Consider the following 13,777-nt stretch of genomic DNA (forward strand, 5'->3'; position numbering starts at 1 on the left):
AGACCATCTTTTATCTAGTTGGGTTTTCTAACCTAGCCCTACTGAAGGTAAGTGCAGTTTTTTCCCTTTATTTTGAAAAGTGGGCCAAGACTCATTTTTCCTCAAATTGCTGCTTTGTTTTTGTTCTTTCCTTTTTTTAAAATTTACTTATTTGGCTGTGCTGGGACTTAGTTGTGGCACTTGGAATCTTCTAGTTGCTGGTGCAGGATCTTTAGTTGTGGCATGCGAACTCTTAGTTGCAGCATGTGGGATCTAGTTCCCTGACCAGGGATGGAACCGGGGCCCCCTGCATTGGGAGTGTGGTGCCTTAGCCACTGGACCACCAGGGACGTCCCTCTAATTGCTTCTTACAGCTTCAGAGTTCTCCCAGCTCCGTGCCAGTAACAGAAGTGACTTGCTGTCCTGTTGAGTCTCCAGTGTGGTACAGTTTTTCAATGGACTAACTCCTTGCTCTGTTCCTCACACTGGCTCTGTCCGTCCTTTCGCACCTAGTTTTTCTTGGCATATTTCTTACACCTCTTTATTTAGTCTTAAAAGATCATAGTCAGAGCTGTCTGTTCAACAGAATCTGAAACCTAGGCGTGTCTCTGCCATGATCGGGTGGCCTCCATCCCCAGGCTCTGTCTTGGGCCAGGGGGAGGGCTTTACGGATGCGGGAGCCTCCCTGAGAGCTGGCCGGACCCTGGGGAGCCCTCACCCAGCAGGGTCTGGGCTTTTGACTGGATTCTGCTGGCCCCTGAGTCCCTGATGGGAATCTCTCTGTTTCCTTGCACCCCGGCATTCCAGTCTCTAAAGTGGGCTTTTCCAACTCCCTTGGGTCAGTACTCGACAGATAGCCGGCTGATTTCCTGCACTGAGTTTGGCAGATGTCTTACACCCTGCAAATGGTCCAACGGGGTCTGAACTGGCTTTGAGGGGACCCCGAGGCTGCAGAAAAGACTTGCTTTCTCCTCGGCCTGTCCAGCCACCTGAGACCTGTATCCTGTCCCTGCCCATCCGGTGTCCAGCAGGGACTGACACCAGGGACCACCCCTGCGTCTACCTGCCCTGGCTTTGACCCCTGGTCCCGAGAGCACAGCTCCCGTTTCCAGAACCAGTCCCCTTGAGGAGGCCGGGCTGGCCCTGTTCCTTCCTGAGCAGCAGCGAACAGCGTCTCAGTCCACTCTCCACGCAGCAGGGAAGGGCTTCCCGTGCCTTCCAGGGGCCGGCTGAATCTGCATGGCGGAGACTTGTCTTCGAAACAGCTGGGTGCAGAAATGACAGCTTCCTGGTGACGATTGGCTCCACTTTGCATGGCAGCACAACAGGTTCCTAATGACTGAATTGTTTCCTTAATAGAGAAAGCACAACCATTTGGAGGTTTAAATATAGCCTCCCAGAAACCCAGTGAGCTCAGCTCCTGGTGGCTGCGTGGCGCTGGCCCCGGCCCTGCGCTGCACGCAGCCTTGGTGACGGCTGCAGAACATTCCTGAACATCACTAACCCTGTTGTCTTTGCTGGTGAGTCTCCCCTTGGTTGAGAATAGAAGAAACTGGTTACAGGAAAGGCAAAACCTCTACTTGCAGGTTCTGAGTAAGACAGGCAAGTTCAAAGGCTCTCTCTGCCCTACTCTCTGGGGTACCCCTGACCCGGAGCCCCAGGGAGTGGCCAGGGTGAATCCCCAGGGATGGTTTCTTGGGGACTGAAATAGAGATTGTCCCATTTGAGAGCTTTTTAGCTCAACTTTACATTTGGAGCTGGCCAGCCCCTAGCTTTGCTGGACTTTCCAAGCAAAGCTGCCCTTTTCCTGGTTTCTATTTCAGTGGGTTGCTGGGGTACTGTCTCGGGCTTTGTGAAAAACCCGGGGCTCTGTTGTGCTGGGGAGTTTTTAGACCAGAAGCCATATTCCTTACATGGCCCGAAGACTCGCCATCCTCTCTCACCACAGCCCGACCACCCGTAGCTCGGGCCACCAGTAAAGACTGGGAGACAGAGAACAGTATACAAGAGTTTATTTAATTGATATCTTGAATTTAGTTCTATCATGTGGGGCCCACGTTACAAGTTCCATCTGGGTCCATTACAACTCTAACCAAAAAAAAAAAGACTTAAAAAATCCAAAACTTTTTCCATGTCATTAAATATATTCATATATAATAACCATAATATATTAGTATGCATTGGAGAGGAACACTGACCCAAACAATATGTCATGGTCACAACTAAACATTTACAATTCTGAGGGAACAGAACTCCGAAACGCAGGAGGGAGTCGGGGGGGAGGATGCAGTGGGGAGCAGGGAGTGACACGGGCAGCGGGGCTGGCTTGGTTCTGGCGGGGTGAGGTCCCGCGAGTACGCATTTCAGTGTCCCCAGGGTATGGCGTGGCTGTGGCCGTGAACCGTGGCCCAGTAACCCCATCCACGGGACGAGCTCGTCCACTCTCCCGTCCTTCTTTGAGCACTGAGACCCTGACATTTTTCAGTTTCCTCAAGGGACCATCTCCTGATGCCTCAGTCTCATCCCGACCGGGGGCAAACCCAAGACAGCCTGTGCCCGTTTCCTGCGGCTGCTATGCAGAGAGCCGGGTGGGCCCTGGGGTGGCTTCTGGCCTCCCTGGCTTGGACCGCAGGCATCCCTCCCATTTACCACGACCCGAGGATGCTGCCTCCCGAAGCCGCAGCCTGCAGGTGAGTCGGGGCAGCCGCCCCATCCGTCCGCCTTCCCTCCACCCCAATCTTTAGTATCACTGTGTGTCAGAAAACAGGGACCCTGCTGTCAGGGGCTCCAGACCACCCAGCAGGTAAGAAAAAGGACAACTTGGAAATTTTTTTTTTTTTTTTTTTTAAAGACTAATCTGGTATGTTTTTCTTCAAACACCTACATATCACAACTCTGGTTAATACACTCTTCAAAATCTAGTTCCATTTTACATCCTTTCCTAACTGTACAAACCGGAACAACTCAATCCCTACTTCCATCTCCTCCCGGGGAGGCGGGGCAGGGGAGAAAGAAGGGTGTTTTCCCAAGGATGGGTCCTCACTCCTGAACTGGTGGCTGGATTCAGAGGAGCAGTGGGCTGAGCTCTGGCTGGCTCCGTGAAATGGGGAAGGCAGCCTGCGAGGACTGATACCCCAATAGTGTCCTCACTCCACCCTGGCTGATCTGGCCACCCTGACGTTCCCCAGAGACCAGGCTACTTTGTTCTCGGGGTGCCAAGCAGGGGGGCAAGGCTGGCTAAACTTAAAGCAAGAGGCACTGCTGCTTGGCCGGCCGCTGGCTCCAGCACAGGGGGACCTCAGACAACCAGTGTCACCCCTGGTGACATGGGCTATGACTCAGGCCCAGGGTGAGAGGTGGAGAGGCTGCCATGGCCCTTCTGGGCAGGGCAGAGAAGCCAGGCTGGTGTGAGCAGAACCAGGACAGCTGTCTCGGCAGGGCCTCTCAAGGACTGTGGGCCAACAAAACTCACTTGAACCACAGTGGGCAGTGGAGGAGGGCCGAGGGCGTGGAGGGGTCCCTAGGCTCCCAGCGAGACAGATACCCCTTCCTGGGGCAGTTCTGTCTTCGCGATGCCCCTGGGGGCATCTCTGGAATCCCTCCGGACACCCCGAGGCAGCCAGACCTCCTTTCTCCCTACCCCTTAGGATCCGACACGGCCTGCCTTCCCGGAATCTAGGCTTCCAGGGGCTGCCCTGCGGCGCGTTTACACCGGGCCTCACCCACGGCCCTGGCTGCCACTTCTGGACATGTGGCTGTGCCCATCCCTGCCTCCGCTTGCTGACTCCTATTCTCCGGGCCAGATGCCGTCACCGGGGCCAGCATCTCAGTGGTGACTCACCCAGAAGCACCCCCTGCGGTCTGCGAGGGAACCGCGGCGGGCCCCAGCGCCGGCGGGCAGCCGGAGCAGCAAGGCCTCTGGAGTCTGAACCCAGTTCTGCCACTCCTCTGCCTGGTGACGGTGGGGGTGAGAACCCCTGTCTCACAGGGTTGTCACGAAGATAACATGAGATCACGGGGGTAAAGTGCCTGGCACAGAGCAGGTGCTCAGTAAAGGGCAGTGGCGAAGCGGGGGGGGGGGGCCGAGCGACGCCAGACCACGAGGGCCCAAGCTTCGTACTTAGTGTGACCCTTCTGAGCAGCCGGACTCCAGCAGCGAAGGTGAAACCCATTTCCTGACTGAGGGAGGGGCCAGGCCTGGAATTCAGTGTGCGGGCGGCACGGGCCCTGCGGGCCGCTATCGGACTCCAAGGTCTAGGGCTGCCTGCCTGCGGACGGTATCTCTAGGAAGCTTTGGAAAGGGGGCCTGGGAGGCGTCCACAAAGAGGGCCGCCAGAAAGGAGTGGGCGAGGTGCTGCCCAGGTGGGACCAGGAGAGCCACAGGGGCAGCCCCAGCGTGGGGAGGTCAGGGGCAGGGGGTAGATGCAACAGGCTTTCTCGGCCTAGCAGCCTCCGTCCCTGGCCTTGGGGAGCCAGGAGTGAGGGCCGCAGCAGCAAGTGGTCGCGGCTTCCTCGGTACCCAGGAACCTAGCAGTTCCCGCCCCTGCCCGCCCACGGCGTAGGCCCTCCGGCACCTCTCTGAGCCGGCGAAGCAGGTCCCCACCCCGGGCAGCCGCTTCCCCTGCCCGACCGCCGAGCCGCCTGCGCCCAGGCCCTGCTCAGCTGTTGACACTGCTCAGGGGCCTTGCGGGAGCTGATGTCATTACACAAATAGTGTCACTGCTGTAAACCCAGCCAGTGCCCCTTCCCCCCCTCCCCTGGAAAATGTCATAAAGGGGCTGCTTCCAACTTTCCAGAAAGGAAACTCTCTGGGAGGTTTTGCGTCCGCAGTGCCGCCTCCATCAGGCAGCTCTGGCGTGAGCAGTGACCGACCCCCTGGCGTGGGCTTCTCGGGGGTGTCCTTGGGCCCTCTGCCTGGGCCAGAGCCCCAGCTGGGCAGGGGCTTCACTGCTCTGGGTGCACAGAGTGTAAACCCCAGCCAGGGGGGAACCCAGGCGGCAGGTGGAGGCCACAGACCGTCGTACGGGGAAGGTTAGTTGGACAGGCTACTTCCGCCACCCCCAGGCTCCTGCAGCCAGGGTTCCTGTGGGAATTCTTTGGGGGGGGGGGGGGGGAGGTACAGGACGGGATGTTGTGTGTTTGGGGTGGTGGTTTGGCCGGGCTGTGGGCCGCGGGGGAGGTTCACAGTCTCCTCGTGTGCCCTTCTCCACCCAGCGCGGAGGCCCGCTGGCGCGGTCCTGCGCCCGCCTGCCCCGGCCCTCCTCCCGGCCCCGCGGGAGCGCATCTCTGCTCTGGAGGGAGCCCGTGAGGTAGCTAAGTCTCGTCCTCAATTCTCAGGGGCCTGGCCGCCCGGGGGGCGGGGCTGGGGGCGGGGCCGCCGAGGGCCCCGCCCCCTCCCCCAGCTGGGAAAGCCTCGCGGGCCAAGTCCACGCCGCCGCCCCGGCAGCGGCCCGCGCCCGCTCCCTCCGCCGGCCCCGCGCTCAGCCCGCCCGGCGCCGCTGCGTCCGCGCTAGGCCTTCTTGCACTTGCCCTTCTTCTCGCGCTGCTGGAACTTGCGCAGCCGCCGCGCCCACGTGTCCCGCCACTGGATCACCAGGCTGCTCTTGTCCGCCACGATGCCGCTCTGGTCGGGCGAGTCCTCCGCGTTGCCCAGCAGTAGGTACTTCTTGAGGGGCTTGATTTTGGGGCACTTGCAGGCGATGTCCCGTGAGCGGATCCACAGATTCTGGTCACCGCGACGGATGCGGCTGGTGCCCTGCTTGTACACGGAGATGATGTTCACCGTGAACTTCCACCAGTCCCCCGCCTTGTCCGCCTTTAGGATGTGGATCTGGACGGCTGCAAGGAAGCACAGGCAGGAGGGTGGGCCACGGGTGCCGCCTGGACCCCCCCAGCTCCTTGCGGCCAGGAGGGCCAGGGCTGGGACGTGACTGCACAGGGTACCCCGCTTCTCCTGGAACCCTGCCTGCTGACACCTGGGCCCAGGCCACTGCTCCAACAAGCCTTACCTCCTGCCTGGGTGGAAGATGCCACCCAGCGCCGTGTTTGGGGACAATCCCCCTTAGGGTCCAGGAAAGCACTCTAGGAGCTGACCACACCCCCACAACTCCAGGCAGAACCCAGCTGCCAGGGCCAGTGCCCTCCGTGAGCAGAGAGCTGGCCCCTCAGCCGGGCTGGGGAGAAACCTCAGAGGGTACCCCCACCCTGGGGCATTTAACATCAAGCCTCATGACGTCGCCAGACACACAGCTTTGCCCTCGATCCGATCTCAGAAAACCAGAGTGGGGCGTCAGTGTCAGTGCCCACGTGCGCCTCTGCCACAGTGCAGGCTCCTTGTGCTGCCCAGTCCCCAGGGGAGTCCCTCCCTTTCAATTCTCTGCTACTCTTTCCGCGGGGCGTGGGGGGCGTTCCTCAAGCTGGAGCAGGCATCAGAAGCCCCCGGAGGGCCTGTCAAACACACGTTGCTGACCTCACCCCGATTTCCAATTCAACAGATGTGGGGCCCAGGAACGTACACCTCTCACAAATTCCCAGATGGTACTGATCCAAGGAACACACTTTGAGATTCAATGCCCTAGTAAATGTTAACAAATGTTATATTAAGAGATGTTTCATAAAAGGACATGCTTTAAAAAAAAAAAAACAACGGGGGGGGGTTTACTCAAATATGTGAAATACTGGGTTAAACAAAGTCAAGAAGTTTCCTTACTGCGGGACTCTTCAGAGCCTTTAATCTACAAATTGTGTGTGCATACACGTGTTGATTTCCCAAACAGCTCTGACTTCAGGACCCTTTGGCTGGTGCATCTGAAGTCACCAGTGCCCCCATGGAGCCCACCTGGGGAACTTCTGCAGGGCACACATAATCATGCTGGGGGTAAGTGCAGAGGTCTCTGCTGTACTAACCTCCCTCCAAGGGAAACTTGGCCTCCTTCCCCATCCCCACGGTCAGAACACAACACCCTCCTCTTCCCATCATGCCCTATACCCTGGGATAGGCTCAAGATTACCCTAGCAGCTGCATGGACCTGAACCTTCCTGAGAAAGCAGCCTGTCTCCCCAGACTCCAGGTGAAGAAACTGAGACAAGATGGTTTCAGTGGCTCCAGCAACCACGAGGACACGTCGAGCGGCTATCACCTGGCTCCGGGCACTGGGCCCACCCACAGCTTGCTGCGGGCCACTCTGCCAGCTTCAGTCCCCGGCCCCCTCCTGTGCCCACACTTGGCCCAGGATGCTGGGAAGGGGCAGGGATGGCTGGGCCCTCCATCAAATGCCATCCGACTCATCCTTCTGGGGCGAGGGAAGTGGCGGATTTTCCCATATTTTCATTTCAGCAGCTCCTGGGCATCCTGAACTTTGCACTCCAGTCTGAGGGCTCCAAAGAATAGCTGCCATGGCAACCGTTTCCATGTTTTTGTCACCAAGGGACTCAACACTCAGTGTGAACTCTGAGGAGGGGGTGGGGAGCCCTCCAGCCTAGAGAAGTGGTTGGGCTGTGTGTGTTTGACTGTGCAGACAGAGGTCACCGTGGCAACTGAGTGCCCCTCAGCTAAGCAAAGGGGGAGCCGCCCCCAGCATCCCTGAGAGCCCCGGTTTCCTCTCCTCAGGACTGAGCTGAATACAGAATGAGCCTCCCCCAGGATGCAGCTGTTTGCCTGTGTGGGACCTCAGACCCCCTGGCCCAGCCACAGTGTTCCCCCAACCAGGGTGGGCTGGGTTCACCTGACAGGGATGCTGTAGGAGGCACCTCTGGCGGGGGCCCCACTGGATCATCTGTTGGCGTTATGAGGTGAACTGTGTATCTCCCCCCACCCCGGGCAAATGAATACATTGAAGTCCTGGCCCCCCAGTACCTCAGAATGTGACAATATTTGTAGATAAATCTTTGAGAGGTAAGAGGAAGTTACAAGAGATCAGGACGCAGACACACACGGAAGGAAGACCACGTGCAGACATAGGAAGAAGACGGCTGCCTACAAGCCAAGGGGAGAGGCCTCGGAGCAAAGCAACCCTGCCGCCACCTTGACCCAGTACCTCCAGCCTCCAAAACGGGCCGAAAAATGAATTTCTGTTGTTTGAGCCCTTCGGTCTGTGGTACTTTGTTCTGGCAGTAAGTGCAAACTCGTGCCCTTGGAATCAGAGACTCGCGTCCTTGGGCCTCAGCTCGGGGCCAGGTGGGAGGGCAGAGCTGGTGAGGCCGAGAGAGCCGGCGGGACAGGGTCAGTCCCTGAGAGGGCCCTTCTCACCCCCTGGACCTGAAGGAGGCCTGCACCCCGCTGCCCCACCTTCCCTGGTCTACATCCTCCCTCTCCCAGCAGCCGCCACCCCCACTTCCCAAGCCTGGAGGGGACCCACCTAACACTGAGGACACAGCCCAGAAGGGAACCTGGCCCTGGACACCTTGCTGTCATCAAGGATCCAGAGGCCAAAGCAGTGGCCACAGGGCGATCGGGATGAAGCCCTGGCCCTTGTCCTCCTTCCACCCCAGCGGCGCCCTCGCAGCCGGCTGGGGGCAGGGCAGGGGCGCGGGGTGGTAGATTCATGTGATTATGCTGGAAAAAGTCCACATTTCTGCTGCCCTTGGCAACGCTTCTGCATATTACACAGCCCACCAAGTATGAGCTGCACATGCAGTGCGCAGGCCAAGTCCCCGCAGTGCACACACGGCTGAAAATATTCAAAATACACACTGAAACAGTGACCTCAGGCAGACCTACTCAGCCCCCTCGGGAGCCTGCAGGGCTCAGCACAGCGCAGGGCTGCCGTCGCCTCTGACACCCTGCTGGCTGGGAGCCAGGAATGACCAGGGTCTCTGCCCAACCCGGGGAGGGGAGGGGTCCTTCGTGCAGCGGCCCTGCGCACACCTCCTAGGCCCACAGTCCCCGAGGGTGTGCCCCTCACGTCCACATGACGCTCATTCCAGGCTAAAAACCCTCAGTCCTAAGCCCCACAGCCCTGCACTCAAGTCCTAAACCAGCCTCAGGCCAGAACACAGGGCTCATCGCTCAGAAATGAGGCAGATGAGACGACCCTCAGAAAGGCAGACGGCGAGATCAGACTGGGTGGTAAGAGACCTGCCGAGATCCCGCAGGGAAAGGGAGGGTCCCAGCACAGAGCCGTGGGGGCCAGACGAGGGAGCGGCTGAGGCCAGCTGGCTGGGAGGGGAGCCTGCCCCACCTGCTGGAGCCTGGGCCCCCCGCTCCCAGGATAAGCGTCCCCATCTCAGCGTCCACACCCTCCCTCTGAGCCCAGCTCACCCAAACAGCCAGGGCTCAGGCTGGGCCACGCTGCAGCTGAGCTGCTGTGCGGGTCCCTTGGGGCTCTGCTCCCCTGCAGACAGCAGGCATTGGGTGTGGGCACCAGCCCCTGAGCAAGCAGGGAGCTGCAGGATGGAGGAGGCACCCACAGAAAAGCAAGGGGAGTGCACAGCCTCCAGAGAGCAGGGAGTCGGCCTCCAGGTCCCAGGCTGCACCCTGTCTCCTGGCCTTGGGGTCCCCTGGGCTGCCCAAATCTGCAGGAAAACCTTTCCTGCAGCAGCCCCCCTCAGCAACGCCAGGGCTCACAGGAAGACCTTTTATGCCAGGAGCCCTCCTCGGCCACCAGGGCAGAGCTACGAGGACTGACCTCCCCTGCCGGCCCCCGCGCCTGCTGCTTATGCGCCTCTGTCCCTCGTCCCCAGGCAGAGGCCTGCGCCAGCCCCTCCGGGGCTGCCGTGACTCCACGGTGGGGACTGAAGACCAGCCCACGGAGGCCAGTGTCAACAAGAACTGCCGGTGCCAGCGCAGGCTGGTTCTGGCCGTGGCACGGAGGGCTGGAGGCAGGCCGGGGCCTCGCCCACCCCGCGGGTCCTCTCAGCCGCGTTCCTGGCTCAGCGTGAGGCCCCACGTGTCCTTCTGTAGGTGCAGACCTCTGGCCATCCTTCCTGGGCGCCTCAACCTCCATCAAGGCCCTGTGCTAGGAGAGCACAAGGCCAGCAAAGGCCAGCTAAAGGGGGGAGCTCCAAGTCCCATCCCGTAGGCACCTGGATTCCTCTCAAGGGGGCCGCGCGGCCCCATGGCAGCCCCCTTCCTCTGTCCGGAGCCCTGGCTCATTCAAAGCCTCCCTCCCTCCCTCCCCAGCTCCAGCCCAACAAACTGAGAATCTGTCAGCTCTGGGGCCTTCGAGGACCTGGCGCGGCCCCCACCTTGAGCAGTCCGCGGCAGGGGCAGCACTAGGCTGCCTGATGCCCCCGCGTGCAGGTCTGGGGGACGTCCTGCTGGGATCAGAGCTCCCGGCGGGCCAGGTTCTAGGACAGCTGCTGGGTCCAAGAGGCGTATGTGGTGAGCGCACATCCATCTCCCAGCCCAGCAGAGACAGATGACCTGCCGCTGGGGCCAGGGGCAGCGGCCGTGGCTCAGGCCCCGGGGGGGGAGGGGGCACCCTCCTCCTCTCCCCACAAGCTTGGGACCTCAGCACGGAGGCTTCCTGCCTCCTGGAGGTCTCCCAGATTTATGGGCTGCTCAGAGTGGGTCCCCAGGGCCTTTCTAGCAGCTGCCCTCCCGAGGAGGCTTGGGTGGTCAGCCCTGGCCTCCCCGGCCCAGCCGTACCTTCCTGTTGGGCCCGTCCAGCCAGGGAAGGCTTGTCACCCATCTGCCTCCAAGACAGCAGCCAGGACGAAGGTGGGGGAGGACACTAGCCCCACAGAAACCATTAAAACCACGCGGCCCCATAAATCTCCCGGTATGGAAAGCGTGTCATGCGTTGCAGCTGCTTTCATAAAGCGCAGCTCTGACCACATGTTTCCCAGCCCCCTGTGAAGGTCAGAAACGGCTGAGCAGGGCCAAGCCTGTTCCAGGGGATGCCAACCTGTGGGCGTGGGGTGGGCACAGCAACCCCGTCCAGTTTTCATCTGATGGGGGGAGGGCTGGAGGCGCGCTGTGGTCAGACCCCTCAAGTCAGGGTCCTCAGGAATCCACCCCCTGCCACACCCCCCGAGGCCCCACCTCAGACCTTGAATAACATGGGGACACCCAACTTGGGACTGGGGAAGGCTCCCCGCTTTTCCCCCTCCAGCCAAAAAAGCAATGGTGTGCCCCTCTCTCTCAGAGACCAACAGCAACACGGAGGAGGCCTCAGCTTCCCCTGCCGGGTCCCGGTGCTTAGACTCTGCTCTTGGGAAGGGACAGGAGTGAGGTGCCTGGGACCGTCTGATTGCTGGGGGCTCCCTGGAGGAGGGGCCCTCAGGAGAGCTGGGAATCAGAGAGCCAGGCTCTGGGGAGGATATCGGCCCTGTTCCCTGGGACACGGTCCTGGTCTGGCCTGGGCCCCCTGCGCCCCCAGCCCGCAGGTGGGACGAGCCCAGGAGCCTGGCCGCCCTGCTTTGCAAGAGACTCAGGCAGGAGAGTGGAGCTGGGCCCTGCCCTCGTCACAGGTCTCTCCTGAAATCAGCCCAAGGGAGAGAGCGCCCGCTACCCGGGGGGGAGGCGCCGTCAGCAGGAACGGAAACAGCCCGGGCAACTCCGGTGTGTCCCCCCCTCCCCCACCGCAGGCATGGCCCCGCTGTCACAGTGTCATCCTGGAGGATGGCCAAGGCTCACCCCCCAACACACACACCCCCCCCCAAGGCCTCATGAGATGCCCCACCACCCACGCCTGCCCCCCAGGCTGACAGCAGCAGCCCAACCTGCCCCCCACCTCACACACACACCGGGCAACGGTGGGGACGGGGCTGGGGCCTGCTGGCTGTGCCGCTGGGAAGGTTCCCCACCGTCATTGGGGTCCTGGCCTCTGCAGGAGGGTCAGGCAAGAGAGTCAGCCTCCCAGATGTGGCCTCAGCCCAGGCCCCGCACCTCCAGGGCTCACATCCCGGCTGCACATTCATACCGACTCCTCAGAGGGGCGCACCCAAGAGCCCTCGCACAAGGGTCCTGCCACAACTGCTTCCAGCAAACCCCTCTGCACAGAGCCCCTCCTCCCCCTCTGGGCTGGCTCCTGGCCGCGCCCAGGACACCGTGCGTGGAGCCCTGTCCCGGAGGGAGGGCATCCAGCAGTGACTTTGGTCCCCTTGTCACCCTGTGAACACTGCACTCGCTCAGCTTCTAGGAGTCAAACCACTGAAAGGACGGAAGCTACTTCTCCAAGAACACCCAGAGAAAGGCCTCAGACCCTGAAACACGCACAAAAGCAGGATCCTAACCAGAGCCCTGCCGGGGGAGGCGCCTGCCCTGGGGGGACCCTTAGCGAGCCTTTGAAAAGGTGGTCTGACCTTAGGCTGCGGCTGCCTCCCTGAAGGTAGCCCCGGCTGCTCAGAAGCGGTGCTCCCCTCCCATCTCAGCCAGAGCCTCACACAAGCGGGGAAAGCGGCAGGCGTGGGAAGACCCCAGGAACAGCGACGGTGCTGGGGTCCTTGGGCCGAAGGCTCTAACCCAAGGAAGTGGGGTGTCAGGACCCACATGAGCCACCCCGCTGGGGAAAGTTGCCCACCCGAGCCCCGTGTGGGTGGGAGAGGTGCTCTGTGATCCTGGAGACAGGTGGCTAGGGAGCGGGGACAAGACAGGGTTGCCTGTCTGTAGGGAGGAGGGGGCGCGTGTCCCCGGGCACCTGGCACGGATCCCTGCCTCCCCGACCCCTACTCCGAGCCTTAGTGTCCCCGTCTGTGAAATGGGAGGACACCTTCCATTAGACGGCCTTCCCGACCCACACCTCCTTCCTAGAAACAGGACGTTCAGAGGAGAGGACGCTCCAGGGAGAGGGAATGACGGGGCCCTGGCAGCTCCCTCTGGGGCCCGGTGCCCTACGGCTGCTGGGGTGGCAGCGGCGGGAGGCCCAGGCTCTGGGCTCCCTGTTTGTGGGGATGGGGAGGGCTGCGGCACCCCGCAGGCTCGGGGGCCTCTGTCGAGCTGCCACTGGGACCCACGGGCCCTCCCTGCCCAACCCGGTGGTCACCCGCATTCTGCGACCTCAGGCTGACGCCTGCCGACCCAGCTTCACATCTGGCCTCCACATGGGGCTGGCACTCTGAGGGGGGAGGTCACACCTGGCTGGGGAAATCGGAGGATCCCCAGGGGGCCAGTGACCCCTGGAGACGTGTCAGTGAGCCTCTGAAACACCATGCCACGTGCTGCTGGCTGGGCTGCGTCCTGCTGCCCGGAGCTGGGGACAGTGCTGACGCGGGGGTAGGGACGGCTGGCCTCTCCCAGCCGTCACCGCCGGCGGCCTCCTGGCCTCAGCCAGGACCCTGCTAACTGCCCTTAAGGGAACAGCCCCCAGGGCACTCCTCTAACATCTGTACCCCAGCCCCGAGCCCCGAAGTCACAGCCTGCTGCAGACACGGAAGCCCGGCCCCCAGCACGGGGTTGATAACCCGCCCCGTGTTTTGCACTTGAAGGGACTGACCCTGATCAGGAATAGCTATTGACCCCAAGGTCGAGAAAAGGAAGGGCAGGGGGTGTTGTGAGGGGGAGGGGCCATCATTTGCCGAGAGGCCCGAGTTGTAAGACTCCCCGTCACCCCTGCCCCCCTCACCCCAGCCTGAGCCGCTAGACGAGGGCCCGCAAGGGCCGTGCCCACCACCGCCGCGCCCTCTAGTCGACAGCAGCTCCACGGGAATCCGCAGTCACTCCACCACCGCCGTCGTCTCCACTGCTGGCCAGGTCTCCCCACCCTCTGTCCCAGACCTGCCCGTGACCTGCCCCCACCGCACACCCACCCCACCCCGCTGCCACGACCGCCGCCGCCGTGCCCGACATCGCGGCTCCATCATCTCTGACAGCCCCGCCTCCCTGACAGTCACCCCAACACCACGGCGCCCACGCCTG

General features: G+C 61.5%; 1 protein-coding gene across 1 annotated transcript in view; it reads right to left on the reverse strand.

Annotated features, from left to right (window-relative positions):
* Positions 1-1,974: 1,974 nt before the first annotated feature.
* Positions 1,975-13,777, reverse strand: part of NTN1 (netrin 1) — a 179,699-nt gene continuing 167,896 nt past the window's right edge. Inside the window, exon 7 of the mRNA XM_057716091.1 lies at positions 1,975-5,817. Coding sequence (XP_057572074.1) covers positions 5,489-5,817 — 329 coding nt within the window. The 3' untranslated portion in view covers positions 1,975-5,488. The remainder of the gene's footprint in view (positions 5,818-13,777) is intronic.

Source organism: Hippopotamus amphibius, chromosome 17 (assembly GCF_030028045.1).
Source record: "Hippopotamus amphibius kiboko isolate mHipAmp2 chromosome 17, mHipAmp2.hap2, whole genome shotgun sequence".
Taxonomy (NCBI): domain Eukaryota; kingdom Metazoa; phylum Chordata; class Mammalia; order Artiodactyla; family Hippopotamidae; genus Hippopotamus; species Hippopotamus amphibius.